The 21,501-nt window shown below is 37.2% G+C and overlaps 2 protein-coding genes across 4 annotated transcripts in view; one reads left to right on the top strand and one right to left on the bottom strand.

The window, feature by feature from the left end:
• The first annotated feature begins 9 nt into the window (after positions 1 to 9).
• LOC119149877 (cytochrome c oxidase assembly factor 6 homolog) lies at positions 10 to 2,464 on the top strand. Of its 3 annotated transcripts, none has more exons than XM_037391734.1 (3): positions 10 to 68; positions 600 to 756; positions 1,939 to 2,464. In XM_037391734.1, the coding sequence occupies exons 2-3, from the start codon at positions 613 to 615 to the stop codon at positions 2,032 to 2,034; spliced, it is 240 nt and encodes a 79-aa protein (XP_037247631.1). In that variant the 5' UTR covers positions 10 to 68; positions 600 to 612; the 3' UTR covers positions 2,035 to 2,464. The 3 variants fall into 3 exon arrangements, with proteins under 3 accessions (XP_037247631.1, XP_037247633.1, XP_037247632.1); XM_037391736.1 differs by lacking the exon at positions 10 to 68 and adding an exon at positions 75 to 220; XM_037391735.1 differs by lacking the exon at positions 10 to 68 and adding an exon at positions 75 to 276.
• A 590-nt stretch (positions 2,465 to 3,054) lies between these two features.
• Positions 3,055 to 21,501, bottom strand: part of TARBP1 (TAR (HIV-1) RNA binding protein 1) — a 40,891-nt gene continuing 22,444 nt past the window's right edge. Inside the window, exons 16-30 of the mRNA XM_037391721.1 lie at positions 20,681 to 20,933; positions 20,409 to 20,597; positions 16,945 to 17,144; positions 16,733 to 16,804; positions 15,456 to 15,576; positions 14,036 to 14,146; positions 13,348 to 13,497; positions 11,372 to 11,458; positions 10,277 to 10,473; positions 9,115 to 9,196; positions 7,574 to 7,745; positions 7,136 to 7,327; positions 6,037 to 6,161; positions 4,767 to 4,903; positions 3,055 to 3,439 (exon numbers count right to left, since the gene is read on the bottom strand). Coding sequence (XP_037247618.1) covers positions 3,274 to 3,439; positions 4,767 to 4,903; positions 6,037 to 6,161; positions 7,136 to 7,327; positions 7,574 to 7,745; positions 9,115 to 9,196; positions 10,277 to 10,473; positions 11,372 to 11,458; positions 13,348 to 13,497; positions 14,036 to 14,146; positions 15,456 to 15,576; positions 16,733 to 16,804; positions 16,945 to 17,144; positions 20,409 to 20,597; positions 20,681 to 20,933 — 2,254 coding nt within the window. The 3' untranslated portion in view covers positions 3,055 to 3,273. The remainder of the gene's footprint in view (positions 3,440 to 4,766; positions 4,904 to 6,036; positions 6,162 to 7,135; positions 7,328 to 7,573; positions 7,746 to 9,114; positions 9,197 to 10,276; positions 10,474 to 11,371; positions 11,459 to 13,347; positions 13,498 to 14,035; positions 14,147 to 15,455; positions 15,577 to 16,732; positions 16,805 to 16,944; positions 17,145 to 20,408; positions 20,598 to 20,680; positions 20,934 to 21,501) is intronic.

The following is a 21,501-nucleotide window of genomic DNA, read 5'->3' as shown; positions in this document are numbered from 1 at the left end:
CCGGGCCGCGCCTGCGCAGCAGGGACCGCGCCGTACTGCTTCCGGGGCCGCGACCTTAGCCGGGCAGGGTGAGTGCGGTGCCGTGCGCGGTCCGGGGCCTTCCCTCCCGCGGCTGCGGACGGTGCGCTCAGGCACCCCCTTCCCCGAGGGGGAGGCCTGATCGCTTTCCGCAGCCACCTGACAGGGGCCGTAGGCAGCGGGGGTCGGTCTCTTCTCCCGGATAACGAGCGACAGGACGAGAGGAAACGGCCTCACGTTGCGCCGGGGGAGGTTTAGGTTGGGTATCGGGAAAATTTCTTCACGGGAAGGGTGGTGAAGCGTTGGGACAGGCTGCCTAGGGAGGTGGTGCCGTCACCATCCTTGGAGGTGTTTAGAGCCCGCGTGGATGCAGTGCTGAGGGCCGTGGGTTAGTGCTGGGCTTGGCAGGGCTGGGGTAGCGGCCGGACCTGATGACCTTCCTACCGCAGTGGTTCCGTGATGCCCCCGGTGCCTTGGGAGCGCAGGCAGGGCCGTGTCGGGGCGCGGTGAAGCTCACAGCCGGCCCGGGGCAGCAGCAGGATGGGGCGAGGCGCGCTCGGACAACCACTGTTTGTGTTCAGGTCGGTAGCGAAGATGTCGGCACCAACGATGGAGGAGAGGAAGGCCTGCTGGGGGGCCCGGGACGAGTTCTGGCAGTGCTTGGATAGGCACGCAGACGATGCCAGCAAGTGTGAGAAGCTGCGGCTGTCCTTCGAGTCCCGGTGCCCGCAGCAGTGGGTGAGCAGCCGCCGCTCTGCGCGTGTCCTCCTGCACTCAGCCTCCTAAAGCTCCTACTAAATGAACAGAGCGTTTCTTTGCACGTTAGTAACGGCATTGACAAGTAACTACATTTGCCTTGTTAATGACAGCAACTTCAGTTTCTTGGATTGCAGAATACTTGTAGTCTTATGCTCTGTCATAGATAACAGTACACCCTTGTCAAATGTAACTTGGTTTGCACACTTTTGGTCTGGCTGGGAAAGTGAAACTCCTCGGTGGACACCGACTGGCCCAAGAACTATGAATAGTATATAGTATAGAGGGAAAGGACAACATGACCTGAAACTTTCAGATAAATACACAACTATACAAGCATACAGGCTTATTGTTTAATTAATTAAAAAAAAAAATCTGAAAAATACTTAGAAGCTTTAGAAGTGCACAGAAATAATTGTAACTAAAGAAGAAAGGCTAATACAGAAGGGAGGCATGCAGGGCTTGCAGTTGCATGGCAGCTTAGGACTGGCTCTATTACCCTCCTTCATGCAGTATAATTTCACAGCAAACCATCTGCTTACATGTATCTCATTCATGTTCTTGGTTTCCTGACCTCAAGCTGTAATTCTTAAATTTTCTAACAGGCATTGCACTTTAATAACAGAAGTTCCTGAGGGGCTGAACAGTTCCTATTTGAGCGAGTAGACTGAAGTCAGTTAAAAACAAGTACATTCACAGTTGCTGTATTTTGAACACTGCAGTTCTGCTGTTATTTCGTCTGCAGTGATGATTGTTTCCAACAGCAGTGCTTTGGTGCTACGCGCATCAGTGGTAGTGAATTCAGAGGTTACAGTCTGTGATACCACAGAAAAGCTGCTGGACTTATCTTTGCATTAGAAATATTGTTTGTAGCAGTGAAAATAACAAACCAATAGACTGCTTTTATTAATGTTCATGGAAGTAATGGAATAGTTATGACAGGAAATAGAAGTTCACTTTCAGAATGGGAAAAAACCCCCCACAAAACAGTCCACTTTAGTCTTCTACTTCAACAGAGCAACACACTCTTCAACTGGTAGTGTATTGAGTTAAAATACTCCTTAAGTTTAGTATCAAAGACTGTTTATTCCTTAGTCTTCCTATGATGCACAAAGCCCTTTCCTCTGCTAAAATCTTCTGAGCATCTTTTCTCTTTTTAAACAGGTTAAGTATTTTGACAAAAGAAGAGACTTTTTAAAATATAAAAGAAAGCTTGAAACAGAAGGGTATCATCCTCCAGAAGCTGCTGGAAAGTCATAGGTACTCTGCTTTCAGAATACATCTCACAAGAGTAACTACAGAAGGAAAAAGCATGAGAAAGCAACAGAAGCTGCTTGGGCTCAAGAACTGAGATCCTGACTGTCTCCCTGAAATGCAGGCTGCTGCTGTTCTTGTTGCAAGGTCTCATGTCTGCTGAAAAAAAAAAGATGGTCATGGACACCTTTTTCAAGAGTATAAGTCAAAGAAATACAGTGCAGGGCTGTTCACAAATCTAAGGTTTTGAATGTATCATTAGCCAAACTGTTTCACAGGAATAAATGATTAAAGTGCAATGTACATATTCAAAAGAGAACAGTAAGATGTTTTTCAGTAAGTAAACCTGCTTTTCTGTAAAAAAAAATAAAAGTTCATTCTAACTTCCCCTCCTTGACAAAAGGAAGTGGTAGTATAATGTAATTTGTATTTCTCATTTACCTAGTATTTAAAATTATTTTAAAATACAGTTTAAGCCTGACATCAGTTTATAAAACAGCAGCCATTAGAAGACCTAATGCATCCTGAGCATATGATGCGATTTACGTATTTTGAGTATGCTCATTTTTTATAAGCAACAGGAATTTTTACAGTAGCAATAACAGTTTTCAATCAGTATCTCTGCTAGAATTATGGCAGTTATTTATGATGATTCTCACATTAGGTCCTTTTGTATAATTGAGTGGTTTTGATGACCTTACTGCTGCAATTCCACTTAACGATACAGACAGACTGTTTACAGCAGAATTTGCAAACTTCACCGTGGAAGGCATTTAAACAAGGGGCAGCATTTAATGTAATTGAGTTATCTTGCAAAAATTACATAATCTAGTATACATAGACACTGGAGGGATTAGATACTTTGGCTATAATAAGTTTTGATTGTGGTTATAGAAAGGCACCACTTAAATTTCAAGCATGGTCATCGCAACTGAAGTAACTGCAGTAAAAATCCTGCATTTTGATTTGGGATTGTTCACAGTCCTATGCTGATATTCTAATAGTAGAAAAATCACACACACCACATGCAATATAAATAGTATTTATTTCCAATGCAACAGTTTTATTTAAGGAGGTAAAGTATTAAGGCATTTAAAAGTCAGTCTGAACACCACAGAGAACAAAACATGCAAAACTTAAGAATCCTCATTCACCCTGAGTTTGTATGTCATCTCTTCAGAATTTCATGTTGTAGCACCATAGGAAGTCACCCAGCTGTACTATAAGGCACAAAACTCTTGGCAGTTATTTTTGTTGTTTTTGCTTGATCACTTGTTGCCTTGTGTACTCCCAAATCAGCAGAGCTCCACTTACATGGACATTGAGTGATCGAATAATACCCTGCTGAGGAATTTCCACACAGACATCCAGGTGGTGAATCAGGTTTGCTGGGATTCCTTCGTGTTCATTTCTAGTAAAGAAGAAACAGTAACTTTTTATCTGAAAAGAGACAGGTGTTCCAGAAAGCAGGAGATGCAAGAGTCACAATAGCATCCAAACACTATTTGACAAATGATGCATCTGCCCTCAATATAACTGATGAGGACAAATGTTTTGGTCTGGGTTTTTTTTTGGGGGGGGGTGGTGGGTGGGTGTAGGTTTTTTGTTTCGTTTTTGGGTTTTGTTGTTTGGTTTTTAAACACTAATACATTACAGATACAAAGAAAACACACCAGACCTGGACTAAGCTTTGATGTAGGAAAACTGGTAGAACACTTAGCTTTAGTTCACTGGTCCAGCAATAGCTGAACACTCAACGTAAGCACTTCCTGTCTGCCGTTGCTTTGAAACTACACATTATACAAAGAAACGAACAGCTAGAGATGAAATGATGAGGGCATGACGCTGCTGGCACAGCAGGGAAGCTTAACTGCCCACTTCATGTTCACTGAGTTCTTAGTATGAGGGAATGTCAAGACTGATCACAGCCATGAATTGCAATGTGGCACCTCTTCAGAATGAGCACACCAGAAGATATCAAAAGTTACCGGTAATTAAAACTATGTTTTTAATTAGAAGATAGCAAAGGCATTGTAAGAATTACATTCTGAAGACAAGCTACATATAAAAAGGTTTGAAAAAGGTATTTCTGCCTGCTTCATCCTAAAAGGATGGGTAGGCCCTTGCTCCTGTTCTCACTCAGCGGCCCTACAATTCCAGCAGCTTTTCTGACGCGTGGGCACTTTCCTCTAGATTTCTTGAAGTAGCTTCCCCCTTTGTCACACCTGAGGCTTGCCTGCTTATAGGAACTGACCATTACTTGTCTCTGCAGTCATCCCAGCTGCTGCTTGTACTTCATCCTGTGCCTCATCCTTAATTTTTGAAGCACCCCCAGCTCTGCATGCTCCCACTCTGCTCCAGTCCTCCTCATGAAGTTAAGCAGGGCAAAGAGGTAGCCATCCTTGCTGCGCTCACAGCAGCCTACACATACAGGGCCCCATATTACTAACCTGGAAAACTAATCCGTGCTGTTGCTAGCTCCACCCATTAAAAGGAAAAAAAAAGAAAAAAAAGAGAGTTACACTGTATGGATAGGTAAAGTATGAGGAGAAGTCCAGGAGTACTTATCAATACCTCCCACTTGTCAGCACACAAAAAGCTGAGCTCTGCCATTTCCATAATTGCCTCCTGTTCCAAATCCACCTTTACGAGTGTCACTTGGTTTTCATATGACCAGACTGACTACTAGAAAGATGGACTGCAAGAGGTAGATTTATAAAGAAAGTGTATGTTCTTACCCCAGCAATAATAGTGACTTCTCTGGGAAGCAGTATTCTGTAAGATCAAAACTTTTAGCTGTCTGCTCCACACCAATAATAGTGTAGCCTTCTGTTTTTTTCTGCTGCAAATAATCAACAAGCTGAGATGGTTTCACCTGTCCATCAAAAGTATAGAGAAATACACAAATATTTAAATATCACCATTTGTAAGCTTCTGAAGTTCCTGTAAAAATCAATTTACTTGGACAGTTTAAGCTAAGTTACTTTTATCCCCAAAGACTCTGTCCATATGCATAGCTTAACATTTTAAAATCTCCAGCGACAGCACAAAAAGCCAAGTAATGCCACAAAAAATGTACTCCACGAACACAATGAACAAAGGCTTTTCTGTGCTTCTGACAGCTACAAGCCTTACAGCTGAATGTAAAAGAATCACTCTTGCATAGGGACAAGGTGCATAGTTGTTATTTAACCTGGAATTTCTTCCCAAACAGCCAGTATTGAAGCTGAGCTGCCTTACGTGCCTGCATTAGAACTTGCGATAGCTTGCGGTGAAGAACCTTAGTTGTCTTTATCCTGCTCTCTAAACTGCTTATTTGTATTAAATGCCAATTTCTTCATGCAACAGCAGGTATATTATCAGTACGCTTCTGTACTAGGGCACGACAACTTGTCCATCAGCACTCTGTTTTAGGCAAAACACACTACAGCTATCTTGTTCTAAAGAAGACTCTCAATAGGCTGAAAACAAACACTGGGGGAAAAAATGAAAAGTTTGCACTGAATTTTTCAGATGATTTAAAGCTGATCTTGAAAAGCTGATTATTATAAAATATCACAAACATTTTCTACCAAATACTAAATATATAGGTTGAAACTCATTTGTATAAGCTAGATAACAGGTTCTAAAAGCTTGCCACAACTTAGCTTCAAGCAAACTCGAAGATTATCCCCATGAAGTTACCAAAAACAATGGACCAAGTAAGATAAATGAAGCGTTGTTCAATTTTTATAAATAAACATTAAATTCCAATACACCACTAAAAAACAGAGTAAGATGTAACAATGACAGCTCACATAATCAGTTTATCAAAGCAATAAGTATTTTTAAAATTCTTCTTTGAGCTCGACTTAAAATTTTTACCAAAATAGTCAAGATTAAGTCTCAGAGGTAACAGCCAGAGCTTCTATTAAATGAGAAATTCATTTTTGCAAGATACACAAATAAGATTCAACATCTGATGAACTGTACAGTACAGTTTTTAGCTATTAAAATATTTCCATTCACCTCAACAAGGGGGAGCCACTGCTCTGCAGAAACGCTAAGATGCTGAAACTGCTTATCCTGTATATAATGAAGACTGCCAACGACTAGTGCAGATGCACCAAATATTTCACTTGTACGACATAAACCTACGAACAGAATAATTAAAGTGATTTTTCTGTAGAAAATAAATACCAAGCCAGAATATTTTAGCACGTGAAAAAGGACAAAGAATCTGAAAGAGAAATGGTTAGTCTTCTATTTTAATCAGTTTCAGGTGCTTCTTAGATCTTTCCAAACCACACCTTGTTCCATGCAACTTACCAGAAAAAAAGTTTTGAAACTTAGCAGAAAGATAAAAATTAGAAAAGCACTATGTCTGACAACATGCTTCTGCAATACCAATTACACAAAGTAAATTATGTAAGTGTCCAAGCCTCAGCAGGGATGGATGGACACAAACTTACACACATGCTTAAGCTCAAAATCTAGTACCTGTTAAATGAAAGGCTTGAGAGAATGTCACGTTATGGCATTACAATGCAGGCAGCACCTGCCTGTGGGCTTATTTTTCATTAAAAGTCTCGTTGCAGTTATTTAAACTGTCGACAACAGCAAGCACAATGCAAGAAATTATTTGCAGGATTTATTATATCACGGCTTTCACAATATTGTGAAGGAGTACTTAATCAGGAACAGGTGTTTTCCCATCCAACAGTCATGAGAAACTAGCATGTCTAAAAGATTTTCTTTAATTATTATAGAAAAACATGAAAAAGCGAATTACTTCCTTCAACTCTATATACATTTAAAAACTTGACTGTAACAAAGAATATAATAACAGTAAGAAACTGAGCACGATTTATGGTGAAGTTCTATTTAATTAAAGCATGCTACACGTAAGCACTCCCTCCACCCCACCCCTTAAAATGTAACTACAGAAGACCCCTTCCCAAGCAGGTTGTATTTCTCTTGGTTACTAGTTTTTTAAGGACAATGATCTATTTCTCTGGGTAGTACTTAAATAATTCTGTAATTATCAACGTAGATTAAATTTGTTCCTATTATCCACGTGGGCTCTAAGGTCTAAAATAAAAGTTTGAAAATGTGTAATCAAACTTACCTCCTAAATTGGTAGGTTTATCGATAAGTGAAGCTACCACAATCAGTCTGCTGTTTGATTTACCAAGTTTAGCAGCACGATCCTGAAATACCATTTCCAGGTCTAAACTAGGAGTACTGTTTTTCCAGGGTATAATCTTTTTCTGAACATCAGTCCATTCTGTCTGGCTATCTGTTTCAGCTGAATTTGAACCTATAAAAACAAGTAGCAGTCATATAGATATGCAAGTAGTAGTGAAACTGCTGCTTCAGTAAAGAAGACTGTCTAAATAGTAATACTGTAGACACCTTTAGTCATCTACTGTCATTTTATGGTATATACTCTGCTCACATAGATACAAGCCTACTTCAGCTGAAACACATCTGTATTTCATCTGATCTGTGTTTATAGCTACTACATACAAATAATTATATTTAATACAGATTTGCTCTATTTTACCCATGTCCTGCTGAGACCAGTCACTTGGTTTCAGATCACGAAGTTCTGTTCGAGAATGATACCACTGAAATGCTACTGGCAAAGGAACATCAGTGAATCTGTCAAATTTAGAGAGTGAGATCCATTCATCTTCAGCAAGTTCTGAGAGGCGGGGAAGAGTGTAAAATATTGTCTGCAATGTAACACAGTGTTATTAGCAGAGCACCACTAAAGCAAGCAAAACAGAATAAATTAATCTCTGGCAATTTTATCACACGTCTTATCCAGCATTCTATGATTATAATACTGATTTTTCTTGGTACTTGATATAACTTACTAATATATCTCTCAATATTCATCACTTTACATATGGTGCTATCCCAAACTTGCGCAAATCTAGTCTCTTTCTCTGATTAGACCTTTCTTAAGGATCTGCATTGATTACTGTTCTGAAATTCTGGAATAACAAAGAATTAATGCTATGCTTTATGCTAATTCTCAGCACAGCAGTCTTATGAAAACATTTTACATGTAACACTAAAGAGTTTTCAGATGCTCTTATAAACTTCTAGTAAAGAATGTGGATTGTTTTAACATCAAAAGGGATAATAGTCAAAAGCATTATAATCTAGTGGTAAAACCCAACGCAGCTCTACCCATACAGCTAACCACAATTTATCAAGGAGGAATAAACACACCCCAAGGGAAAGGCTGAATAAGATGAAGAGTTTTAAACCCATGCATTTTGTTTATCCCAGTGCACCCTCAAGATGAAAGTGAAGATGCACTCAGAATATATTTAAATATCTAACTACTATTAGCCTTGTTTTGTTGTATTTTTTCTTGTTCAGGATTTTCACTTACAAATTCTGCTAAGTCGTATCTAGCATATTTAAGTGTTCACAACAGTATTTCACAGAACACCACTTACAACAACAAATCCCTTCTCTGAAATATGGCACTGTTTGCACAAGGATACATGTAACCCTTTTCACATTCGTGTTTATCTTGTATCTTCAGCTTAGTTCCTCTCTCTCTTCTTAACTGCACCCTGATTTGCCTACCTTCCCTCAGCTTTATTCAGCTGTGAGCTATTTAAGCTACAGTAAAAAGGATAGCTACGAAAGATGCTCTAGAAGTTATATGCTGGCATCCTGGTCACATCAAAGAGCTATTTTGTTAAGCAACCTCAAGTTACTTCTAAGAACACATGCCTCAAAAATCCTAACAAACAAGATGTCATTAAGTAGATGCTCTTCAGTTATTAGAAGTACCTTTTCCAGCCACAAATACAAAACCTGATTAACTCTCACACAGATGGGCACATTCATCACACATACCTCTTCTTAACTGATGTAGGTTTTTAACACAATATTAATTAAGAGAATTAAGCTGAAGTCTTAGTCTAAAATCCATCCCGATTTAGGCGAAGTAATTTTTCAGAGTTTTAAATGAATAATAGTTGGTCATTATTCATGCTACATTAGAACATACAAAAAAAGATAAAAATACAGTTGCAAAACTACACATATACAATGATCAGCAATAGTCTCAAGACTTGCCTCTAGACTATAATCCTCCAGTGGATGAAATGTTGCAAAGAAGAAGTGATCTTGGATTCGCTGCCAGTTCCTTCTAGCATTCCTGCAATTGCAGAAAGTAATGCAAGATGCGCAAAAAAGCCAACATACTGGATTTTATTTTAATTGTTGAATAGGAACAAGGCAAGCTGACTGTATTTACTATACACTGTACAGGAAAGAAAACACTTTAAGAAACCAATTTTACAAAAAAAGAAACCACCACAAAAAGAACAAAAGCAAAAAAAACCCAGCAAAAAACAACCCCAAGCAAAAAAACCCAATACTACAGCATTTAGGAAATAAGTTTTATTTATGCTTCAAGAAAGGCCCATAATCTACTGTGAAAAGAAGCAAGTTTGGTAAGAAGAAGTATCCCATCTAGGCCTCTGAAGGAAACTGAATATTAGTCTATAGTTAAGTGACAACTTTTAGCTGTCAAAAAAATGAAAGCAGACTCTTCCCTCTGCTGCTTTGTTCTATCCCATGTCTTGACATGCCAACTTGGATGGAACAGTGACATTGATTAGGGAAATGAATACTGATGTTCTCAAAAAAGAAGAAAAGACTGCCAGTTACTCTGAAAACAGTCAGAAATTCTAAATAATTTTAATTAACACCTAAAAATAGGGCTGATACACAGATAGTACAAAATTCAGTAATCTAAAGGTCATTTTAATCATCACCCCAAATTTCTTTTCCCATCCGTTTTTGTCCCACAGAAGGTTTTTCAAATATTAACACCAAACACATTTCGGATTTTTATATTTGAGAATTTACTTGTATTAGGAAGTTTGGAATAATATATTTTATCGCTTCAAAACCCATCAGGGAAGAACATTAAGCACTCCTGACTGTCTTTTTTTATCCTACCTCTAAATTACAAACACTGTTGAAACACGCCTTGAGTTTTCCCTCTTGTACTTGAAGTGATAAATTCAGTGTAGTATTACAGCCTCATTTTCTTTGCTGATAATTAGATTTCAATTTCCAAGTTTTGGTTTCTTTTTAAACCATTAAAAACACAGCCCCAGCCCCTCCAAATCCCCATAGAAATCACCAAGTGCTGTTTTAGAAAATTAAACTTGCTGCAAATGGCTCAGAAGAATAATGTTACGCTGGAAGTCAGAAGAATTTTACTCACCCTGTGCCATGCATGTTTTCCACTTGTTGAAGGCTAGATTCAATAACTGGTGTCAGAGCATCAAATTCTTCCACATGCAACATTCTGCACATGCCCCAGATTTTTTTAAGGGCAATTAATGCATAAAGTCGAACACTGAAATTATGGTTGAAACACCACTGTAGAACAACTATGAGGGCTTTCTTCAAAGCTGGCTTCTAAAAAACCAAAGATAAAGAAGTTTCTTTCATTTATGTTAAGTCTTAATGTACCAATCAGAAGTAGAGAAGTAAGAGTGCCCCAAGAAACCGGCTTCCTCAAATAACAGCCTTTCACAAAGTCCAAAGCTTTAACATTACATAAATGTGCCAACACAGGCTTCAGAAAACGGTCATGATTTCCTTCCCTCCCTCCCTCCTGCTAGGGCACAGACTTACAGTCCCACTTGTGTTTTGAAAATGTATCAATTTACTTTAAAAAAAAATATTATTCTGCATACACAGAAACCTCTATTTACTCCTGATTTTCTAGCACTTAGAAAGCTGATATTGCAAATGTATGCGAACACCAAAAAAGTAACAGAAATGCCTGGATTGCTGCAGATGTTAAGTAGTTGATCTAATGTAACAACTATTTCATACTCACATTTTAAACTTCAATAAAAAAGTTGAAAATTTGAAATAAAGACTTCTAAATGTAGTATCAACTAGCTACTGCCAAAGAACTCCACATTGGTTCAGGTGTTGTTCCTCTAATAGAAAGGTCACCTCCTTCTGAGGTTATCTCTGGCCAATCTCATGCAGATTAAACAGCAGCAGCAAGAAAAACAAACCCACATGCATCCACACGTTCAGTTACAACTGGAGTGGCTACTCTAGTAAAACTCACAGCAAATCAGACCCTATGTATCCAGAACACCTGCCATTTAACTGATTTTCATAAGCCAAATACACTGAAAAGGTGACAGGAAGAGTTAGTACTTTCCATATCAAAGGACACCTTACAATAGGAAGTAGGTATTAAAAAGGTTCTGAAAGCAGACTACAAAAACTGTTTTTATTTTGTAACTCCATATACAGTACAACTGAATAAATGAACACTTTTAGTCAAACTTACTTTCTCTGAGGTATTCTGAAGAACAATGTCAAAGTGGGATAACACCGATAAAAATGTGCAGACACTTGTTTTAAGCTTTTCTTCATCCTAAAGCAAAAGAACAAGAAATATGCATATATAAAACGTTTTCATACCCTAGAAGTTTTTACAGCATGTTCTGCAGATGCAGTATCAACGTTGTTTAAAAAAACTATGCGTTTCCACAGCAAAACTGACAAAAATGCAAAGTTCATACTGTTAAGATTTCACTTTTTCTAACACATTAATTGCTTTTTACTAGCACATCTGTAAGAATGAAGTATACAGCAGTGTAAATGAGCTAAAATTCAACTCAAATTCACTGTATTTCCCCCTACCCTTGAAAAACCCTAACCAAATAAAAAGCCTGGGGATTGTTTTCAGTGTTTATGCTTTTCCATGGCATCACACAGACAGGTATTGAACACAGAATGAATAGCCTAGCATCAACCTCCCCCACACTCTATACTGAAAAAATGCATTTCCAACTTCTGTTCACCACTTCTGTTTACAGATATGGCTCCTATTCACCCATTTTGTCACAGCACTGCACTGGGTGCTCAACTTCAGCTTATTTTTCAATATGATCCTGAAAATCCTTTTCAGAGTTACCGTTTTCCAGGATAGCCTCTGAAAATACAATCTGTATTCCTTTTTCATAAACTGACACGTTTTCTGTTTGCTCTGTCTGTTTAAATGGGCCCCCTGTGATTCGGTACATTTGTTATCAGCATGAGATCACTTTGACCCAAAAGATTACCATCCGCTAAGATGATAGCAGTTCCAGCTGCCTGAGCTCTTAGAAGGAACTCAGAAATAGGAAAAGGTTACACACCCCTTACAGCACTTTTCATCAGCTCAAATAGGCATGACAAGGCATCTTTATACACTTAAAAACCCAAAAAGCATAAACTCTAAACTGCAAGTGAAATTTTTGCCCTGTGCAGAAAAAAACACCCCACAAAAAATCCTGAAACAAGAACAAACAAAAACCCCCAAAACCACAGCACACATCGCTAGTAAGCAAAATAGTCTCACAGCCATATTAAAAAACTGCCTGGTTTTGGGCAAAAAACCCCGTATATATACAGTTTTCCCATTTTCTGAAATTTAATTTTAATTCTTATCCTACCGTTTAGCTTTTAAAAAACCTACACTAGCAACTAGGCTATTTAATGAAAAAGAAGATACCTACATTTAATTATTACAAGTGGTGACCTTCAGCAGAGGCACCACTGCAAGTAATGTCTTCCTATACAATGGAGGAGATGCAAGCACATACATTTTCTACTCAGCCCACATATACAATGCTACAAATTCAAGGACATTAAAATACAAGACTATTGCTATTTCTATAGGCCAACTCTTACAGGTAATTACTTAGAGAAGAATCCAAGACATAAAAGTGAAATGCCAGTAAGTCAGTTCTCCTCAGTCAACCCTTTCACGACTTTTGGGTACTATAATTCCAAAACTCCAGTTTGCGAGAGAAGTCCATATTAAAAGCTGCAAACTGAGTATGTGTTATGCAAGTCATGTTCCCACTGACAACACAAGATGTAGAAAACAAAATCTGGGTGGGGAAACCACAAGTGACTGTGCAGTATCTTCACAAACTCAGACTCTAGGACATCCATGTGTTCCTGATGGGTCTTATCCTGGCAACTGCCAAGGAGTACGCTGACTCACTATGGCAGCTCTACTCTGTCCAGAGTGGTACATTATAAAAGGAAATCTCTCCAGTGAAAGTATTTGCTTGTCTTCAGCTACTTCTATATCACAAATTTCTAAATGTCTCAGGCTATAGTTCAGACTGACTACCAAGTTAATTTGATCTGCTCAACAACCCACTGCTTCTAAAGAAAAACTGGAATACACAGAAAATAAGGTATGTGAAGACAAACTGTACCCTTTTTGTTCAAATTATTCTTCAAGTGAATGCCAAATTTCTTACTTACATAGCAAAAGCAATCCCAGAATTTATTAAGGAATTGGGGGTATTTATGTAGACTCAAGATAACAATCCATTCTATGAAGTATTTCACAGATGCCTGATTATTACCAAATCCAGCCTGAAACACTTTGTCAAGGGCTCCACACAAAAAATTCTGAGAAAACAAAATCAGATAATCATTTAATGCATATGTTAGTTATTTCCATGAAGAAAAAAATGCTAAATAAAATTCTCAGCTTTATCGTAGTATTAAGATAGTTTTAATACTCTAATGAGAGCATCGTAGAACCATCTAACTTCTTTATTACACTTCTTCAACATTTTATTATGAAGGAGCATTAAATGAAACTACAATTTCTCAATTTCCTGAGTGTTCATAAAGCAGACACATTTTTACTAAATGAAAAGTTTTAAATCAGATTGTCAGTACAGAGCTCTAGCTAGCTTTAACAGGAACGATCTAGTCTCCTACAACTCACAAATTCAAGACCCAGTTTTCAGTGACCTCTAGAAATGGGTCATAAATCCATGATTTCAGACGGAGAGAATGAAACCACACAAAAATTTTACAGCAGCCACAAGAGATTACATGCTTTTATACCCTGCTGTAATTTAACATATGCAGTTTGCATGACATCAAATTATTCTTGAAAGTAGGTATTTACTTAAAAATTCATAGTGAAGAGTAATACCTGGTCAAGCTTTGGAAGAAGAACTAAGAGTGTCTGCCATACCCGGTTTTTAATTCTATGTTGTAAAGAGTTTGCATAATAGCGTGTTCTAGATCTGGATACCAGTTCATCCTAAAAGCAAATGGAAAAGTTTATTATTTATTCTTCCTTTAAAACTGAATACATGCAAATACACTTTGAGAAGGCAGCGTCTAGTGCACAGCTAGTATCAGCCTTAAATAGAAAGTAAGGGAAAAAAAATGTATTTAGATTAAAATTTTGAAGCTGGTCCATGAGAAATTTGGGAAGTTGAAAAAAACCCTACAGTTCCAGTTAGTATTTTTACCAAAATGTTAGCTATTAAAGACTCTTTAAATAGCACAAAGTTGAAGAATTTACAGCACCTACTGTATATGAATAATTAAAATAAGACTACATAAAATGGAGGATGAAGACTCTAGCTCTTACATGACAGCTTAAGATGTTAATAAATGACAACATTTCTACTTCAGTGTCTACATTTACAAGACGGGTTTAGTCATGCTATCAATTAGATGAGCTTGTAACTACAGCTCTAGTTTTGAGACAGAAATCTATATTCTGCCATAAGATGTTTTATGTGAATGAAAATAAAATGAGATAAATGGAGCTTTAGAAAGATTTGAAATTCATGTTCTGCATAGCATCTTTCCCTACGTACTTTTTTGACCTTCAAAATATATGGCACCCAAAACTATTTCCTTAACTTCTATAAAGAAAATAATTTGGTAACCCAAGTCCTATATTAGTACTGAAATGCATATACGCTTTATTTTCTTATGTTTAATCTTCATACGTAAGCAAGTAAGGAAATCACTTTTCAAGCTTACTTTTCCCTACTTGATCAGTCTTACACAAATACTATCCATTCTCCTCCAGTATTTACTTGACAGGAATGAAGGACCACCCATTTCTTGTTCTTATAGTACCAGAATGCGTGGGTGATTTGCTAATTTATCATTGACTTTACTGCCAATGCATAAGCAGCCAGGATACAAAGGAAATCAGACTCCAATCTTCTCCACTACTTCTTTTTATAAAGGTCTTCTAAAGAGACAACAGCGCTCAGTTCAAAAGGTAGTCTGCAATTGTTAAGAGTGAAATGCAGTGCTTCAAAATACAGCCTAAAGGAAGATTCTTAATGGAACAATTTGGATAACGATTGGTGAAGTCAGAAAATCCACTGAGAAGGGAGAAATAGGCCCAAAAGACAATTTTCACTATTTTGGTTTGGCTGAATTAACTTCAGCCTCATAACAAAAAAAAAAAAAAAAGTGCTATTACTGGGCAAATCTAGACAGGCTACACAAACAGCTGTAAATACATCCTGTCAACTGTAAATACTTTGCATTTTTTAATTGTACTAATGTGACATTTATATACCAAGAGAAATTAAGCTTACCTTATCAAGTAGTTTGATGAAAATGTCTTCCATAAACACCTTATGCAAGGTATTTGATCCATCCAACAAGCACAGAAATTTAATAGCACAAACCCGAACGTAGTGATCATCTCGATTTGTACTGTAAAATATCAATTAAAGTAAACTCTACTTGTTCAGGGAAAGATAATTCCTAAATTACAAAAAAGCACCATTCTTGAACATACAGCCATCAAGATAATCTGTAGTAAGAAAATATGCAAATACCCAGAACCAGAATTTTAGGCTGTTCATCATCGTTGATGAAGAAAACCAGTGAGTTCCAGACAACCTGCCCCTGCTTCTATACATAGGTCTTTAATAGAATCTTAGTGTTTAAAATAATTTTCAACAGAAACAGCTATATCGTAAGAAGTATTTGAAGTTTTGTGCCTGTAAACTGTAATGTTAAACAACTAATTTATGCTTACAGTTTTGGTCAAATATTCTAGTCCAAAACAACACTTGATTCCTATTAGTTACTTGGGGACATCTGGAAAAATTAATGCCAATAGTAGAGTTAACAAGAGTAGATAATGACAGGTAACAAAGCATCACACAGCTGCAGACTGTCACAACCAGACATTTGAAAACCAAGAAGCTTTTGAGAGAAAATACAGGAATAGTGAAGTCTCTGGCAGTAGATTTTTTTAAAAGCTCAGGTTTTATCAACTACTAACACTCCTCAAGACACTATGTTAGAACTGTTTCTCTGAACTTCTTCCACTGAGTAAAGGTGGAAGTGAAACTACAAAAAAAATAATAAATAATTAATCCAATGTCCCTGTTTCAAAAACTAGAGGCAGAGCCTCTCGCCAGTATGTAACCTAAAAGGCCTACAACCAATGTTAAGCCAAGCTCCCAATCTGGCTGCATTACAGCCCGTGTTTCTTAACTTTTTTGCCTACAGTAAGGTACATATCAGCTCTGCAACCTAAGAAGTATTATGAGGTGAAACAATGAGGAAGTAGTTATTTCAGTCCCATTCAGGTTAACAAGTAGGATACATTTTCTTGAAAATACTTAGCAGTTTTCTACATTTTGTATTTGAATTACAAATATAATGTGATGTATACTCCTTTTAACCAAATATTTTAAAAGGTTATTAATATACTCCTTATGGGTCCCTTTCAACTCAAGATATTTTATGATAAGAAGCTGACTTCAAACCCAGCATCTTTACTATTGTAGCACCAATCATAACTACAGTGAAGACAATTCACACTGAATATTTTAAGATGGAGCCTCAAAATTATTACCTTTCAGTAACAACATTTGCTGCACATTTTTCTCCAAGATTTTCTACGAAGGCATGCACATCCTGAATAAGTCTTCGCAGATGAAAGAACGCAAAGTAACAAAATTAGCAGAATAGCATACAAAAACTTTCAACAGTTATCTCAAAGTTTAAAAGAAAACAAAGCACACAAAATTGTAACAAATACAATCACAAAGGTATTTTTTTTAGTACCTCTGATCTCTCCTAAATACAGTTCCAAAGACACAAGCCTCAGTGATAAGTTCACAATAACTTCCAGCATTTAAGAAAGCATTTGTCAAGGCACTTCTCTCATCAACAGTGGGAAAAATCCAAGATCGACAACAGTGGCTAAGGACCACACTGAAGACTCCAGTCTTTGTAGCAGACATATCTATGAGCTTAAAAATTATCTGAAAAGAAGAAGAAATAAACGATTCAAAATGTAGTTTTCAGAAGTGCTAGAATTATTGGAATATTATTGCAGTGATACCTATTTTAACAGATCTGATGATCTTCTGCATCCTAACTCTCCTCAGTTTAATGCTGTCTTCAATCTACTTACAATTCCCTGATTTAAGGGCAAGTGAGCGGGCAACAATTGGCCCGGTACATGCTTATGTTAACAACAGACACAACAGATCTTTGCTTAAACAGATTTAACACCAGATGCTTTACACAGAATCTCCTGGTAACTTGAACAAATGCACCTGGGCTTACTTCACAAGTACAAACCTGGTGTTTTTAATTAATCCTTACCAATTTAGAAAAAAAAAAAATTACAGAAAAATTCTTCCATAGGTAGCCATATCACTAATTGTCTAATGAGGATTACATTCATGCCGAAGTTAAAAGTTCATAGTTAAGTTTGGTGGAAAAGTGGAAAAATGTCTACCATTTACTTTTTGTTTTTGAGGATGGCATATTTAAGATATATGGAACTGCTATCTAGAATTCCCCCAAGGAGGAGAAAAAGAAAACGAGAAAAGCAGCCCCAGAATTTTCTGTTCCTACTCCTTCGTTAAGCTAAGTGCAAGGGTAAACTTCAGTTTAAAAGTATTTTTTTTTCTAAGAAATTGCAAGCATTTTGGAGAGGACAGGGAGATTCAGAATGAATAGGCGGGGGAGTTATAAAGACCTTTTTACACATCATCAGTTAGAGCTGTCCATGAGAATGGTTTTCCAGATGGTGTGACAGCTCTTACAAGACAAAGCTTACTCTCTTCCTCGCTCCAAAATGATACTTTTGATAACATGACAGTTCTTTGACAGTAACTCCATTTTTATAGAGAACATTGTTCTGAATTGCTAGAATTAAAGCACCAAGAAGCCCATGAAAAGCTTAAATTTAATACTGGAACGCACTCTGAAGAAACACTTTCTGGGGAAAAAAAACCCACACCCTAGAAACATTTGGTCTTTTTACAAAGAATTTAAACTTTTCTTTTAGTGCAGAGACAGGCATTGTAACTCCCCTAATAATTCCAAAATTGAACTATTGTGTTTCGCCTCTAGGGAAGCTGCATGACATTTACTACGCTTTTCTCAATTCTGGAATGTTTCTCAATTGTCTCATTAACATATTAAAAGTCCAGCACACACAAAAGGAATTTAAGAAATGTAAGATCTAGCACAACTAACATCTGAATAATCACAAAGGAAAAGTGCAGCAGAAGAAATTAAGCTTAAGAACACAGTGGTCTGGGCACCTCTGCAGAAACCCTTCCGGATTTTACCACAGCAATATTCCCTTTTTTGGCTCAAAAATGCTCCTTTGTTCCATCATTTCTAACCATTATTAAAAAGAGTGCACTAAGGTAGACGAAATTAAAATTATGCTTCTGTGACAAATCAGGCAGTTTGAATTTTCCCTTCTCTTTAGCTAAACCTATATAGCCATTGCACAAGGGCACAAGGGCAACAGAGACTGCTGAGGGCTGGGATAAGAACATACCTAAGTAGACACTTGCTTGGGAACTTCATCTTCATTTTCTTATGAAGGGGCAGAAGGTGGCTCAACCAGATGCCCCTATGTTTATAGGAGACCTTAGCTCCTTGATGCCTGCTGTCATGGTATGTCCCACTGCAGACAATGGGATAGCTGTCACACAGACTCCAGACTCTCAACATCAGCAAAATACACCTTACATAATGCTTGAAATACTAAGACTGAAGGTAAGACAGTAATTCTGAAGTACTTAAAATTTAAGATCAAAGAAAAATAAAAAAGCTAACTACAGCTTATCAGTTACTACAACACTGAGCATACAATTATCCATTACAGATCTACATTAAAAGAAAAAGCTAACCAATGCCTGGAACTGAAGAGAGACTTTACCGTCTTCGCATACCTATCTTATTTTGGCTTGGGTCCAAACAAAGACTGAAATGTTATCTACTGTTTAAAATAGATTACAGTAACATTCATCTGAAGCAAGTTTTCAAAAAGAACAAAGAGAAAATAAATGGGACTGTATTTTAAGATTCTTAAGGCTGGAAATATCACAGCAATTTTAAATAGCTAGGAAGTTAACTGTTTTTCTCTGTTTTATTCAAAATAATCTTGAAGTACCTGGGCTGAAAATAAAGCTGAGACATTTCCTATTATTTACCATTAAGAGTGTGATGACACCAGAACGGAGCTACTTATGATGACTTCAAAGCAAAACTGCAACCCCTCCTAGCAGGATTTTTGTGCCAAGCACAAAGCAGCATGTAACACAGTAAGTCTAAGCATACATATATACTGGCAACTAATATGTAATGTATTACTGCTCTGGTAAAAGTCTTACAGTCATTCGGGACTGTTGTGCACAAACATTTAATTGATGCTCGGAGGGGAAAAAAAAAAACCACCAAAAAACCCAAGAAAGCTTATTTAGAAAAGAAATAGTAAACAACTTCCCAGTGTGTAAAGCTAAGATGAACCAACATCCTAGTTTTGTGACTTAGTTTCACTTAGACATCATTTCAGTGACTCAAAATGAAAAAAGAACACCGTGACATATGCAAGAACTCTGGAGTACAGAAAACTGCATGCATCTTGGGGGGGGGGGGGGGGGGGAGAAAGAGAAAAAAAAAAAGTAAAAAAAATTTTTTTTCCTCTTCCTAACTGTGGAGGCAGCTCTACCGTGCAGTATTAAATTGAACTCTAAGGTGACTACGATTTTTATGTTTTCTACACCCAGACCCTCAGAGGAAAAAAGCGCCTTTAAAGCAGCAGTTAAAGTTGGCTTAATCAACAGCACCTATGGAAGCTGTGAACAGTTCTAACTTCTCATTTAAGAAAGTATTTTCACAGAGACTAAACTATGAGAAAAAGGCGTAATTCTTCCAGAATATTAATAGTTTGTGACAGTTCAGGTGGCAAATCCTTAACAAAATATTCAAGACAAAGTGCATAATGTAAAAATAGAAGACTGAAAAAATCTGTTTTACTGAATGCAAAAGATATTGAACAGCCTAAAAACTGAAGAAATTGTACTTATTTTCTGTGTTACAAGAACAAACAATGTATTTGTTTATCCTCAATCTAATTCTCAGATTTTTTGTCTTAACACTCTCAAACTAGTACCTTTTTGGAAATGAAAAATTCACAATAGCTGAAGAGAAAATAAGCAGCAAAATACATTATTAGATTTGGATAAAATTTATGTTCCCTTCCTCTTAAAACTGACCTCTTTTATTTTGGCATATGCTTGACCCTTTGCACTTGCAGCAGCAGCGAGAATCTCAGTATCAAAGATTAACTGAACAAAAGCTTTTAGATTGGACCAAAATATTAGCTGTGTGTTGCTCAAAGAGGATATCATTTTCCAAGCCAAATCAAATGCTTCTATGCAAAGAGATTCCGATGAATCCAGATGCTGAAAATAAAAAGAATAAAGTGTTAAATTTGACAAAAAGCACTCCCAAAACTTAATATCGTGCAGTTGTTTTTATCTTTTACCTTGGGAACAAGGACTTTCATGCAGTCAAACACCGGTAAAATTTGGTCTGAAGGAAGAATAGTTAGCGCTTCTAATGCCAGCTGTAGAATTTTTCTTGACCTTTCAACTGTATATAATGACATTTCTGAAGGTTCTTCATACTCCTGAGCCAGTCTTGGGTATGAATTTAAAATAAAACGAAGGCAAACCCACTGGTCATGAATATAGCGTGCAACAATTTTCCCCCATCCTTGAGATGTTTCTTCACATAAGCTGTAAGAATAATATTATTCTTAAATATGTATTTCATTAATTTTTCCTGAAAATTCCTCCACCTGAAAAATACTCCACCAGGAAGTTTAACCGTACAAACTCACCATACTTCTTCAAGACACTAAAAATTACATAAGTTCAAGGGAGACTGGACAAGTTAATGGAAGAGAAATCTACAAATAATTTTTTTTTTTAAACACAGAAAAATCTGTTCTGGGCTTAGGCAGTCATTAGTCAAGCATCTGGGAGAGTATTCAGTCGAAACATCACTATAAGCTGGTCATCTTTTTTTGTTACCCAAGTATTCGAGTTTTAGCCCTCAGGCTGGCTCTGGGCTTCCCTTCCCCAACAGTAAATAACTTCCATTTACACTCGCTTGCATACATGCTATGGCTCTGTGCAGTGCATGTATTGAAGCTGGTATAAGAATATGCAATGTTCAAAGCTAGCTCTGGCTTCATAGCACTAGAGGACTGAGAAAAAGAACCTTTAGCCTGATCAGTTATAGCTGCTTTAATGTTCTAAAACCTGAATGTTAAGACAAAAGAACAACTGAATGAATAGTTTG

Source organism: Falco rusticolus, chromosome 6 (genome assembly GCF_015220075.1).
Source record: "Falco rusticolus isolate bFalRus1 chromosome 6, bFalRus1.pri, whole genome shotgun sequence".
In the NCBI taxonomy this organism is placed as follows: domain Eukaryota; kingdom Metazoa; phylum Chordata; class Aves; order Falconiformes; family Falconidae; genus Falco; species Falco rusticolus.
Note: the sequence above shows the minus strand (reverse complement) of the source record. Positions and strands in the feature narration are given on the sequence as shown.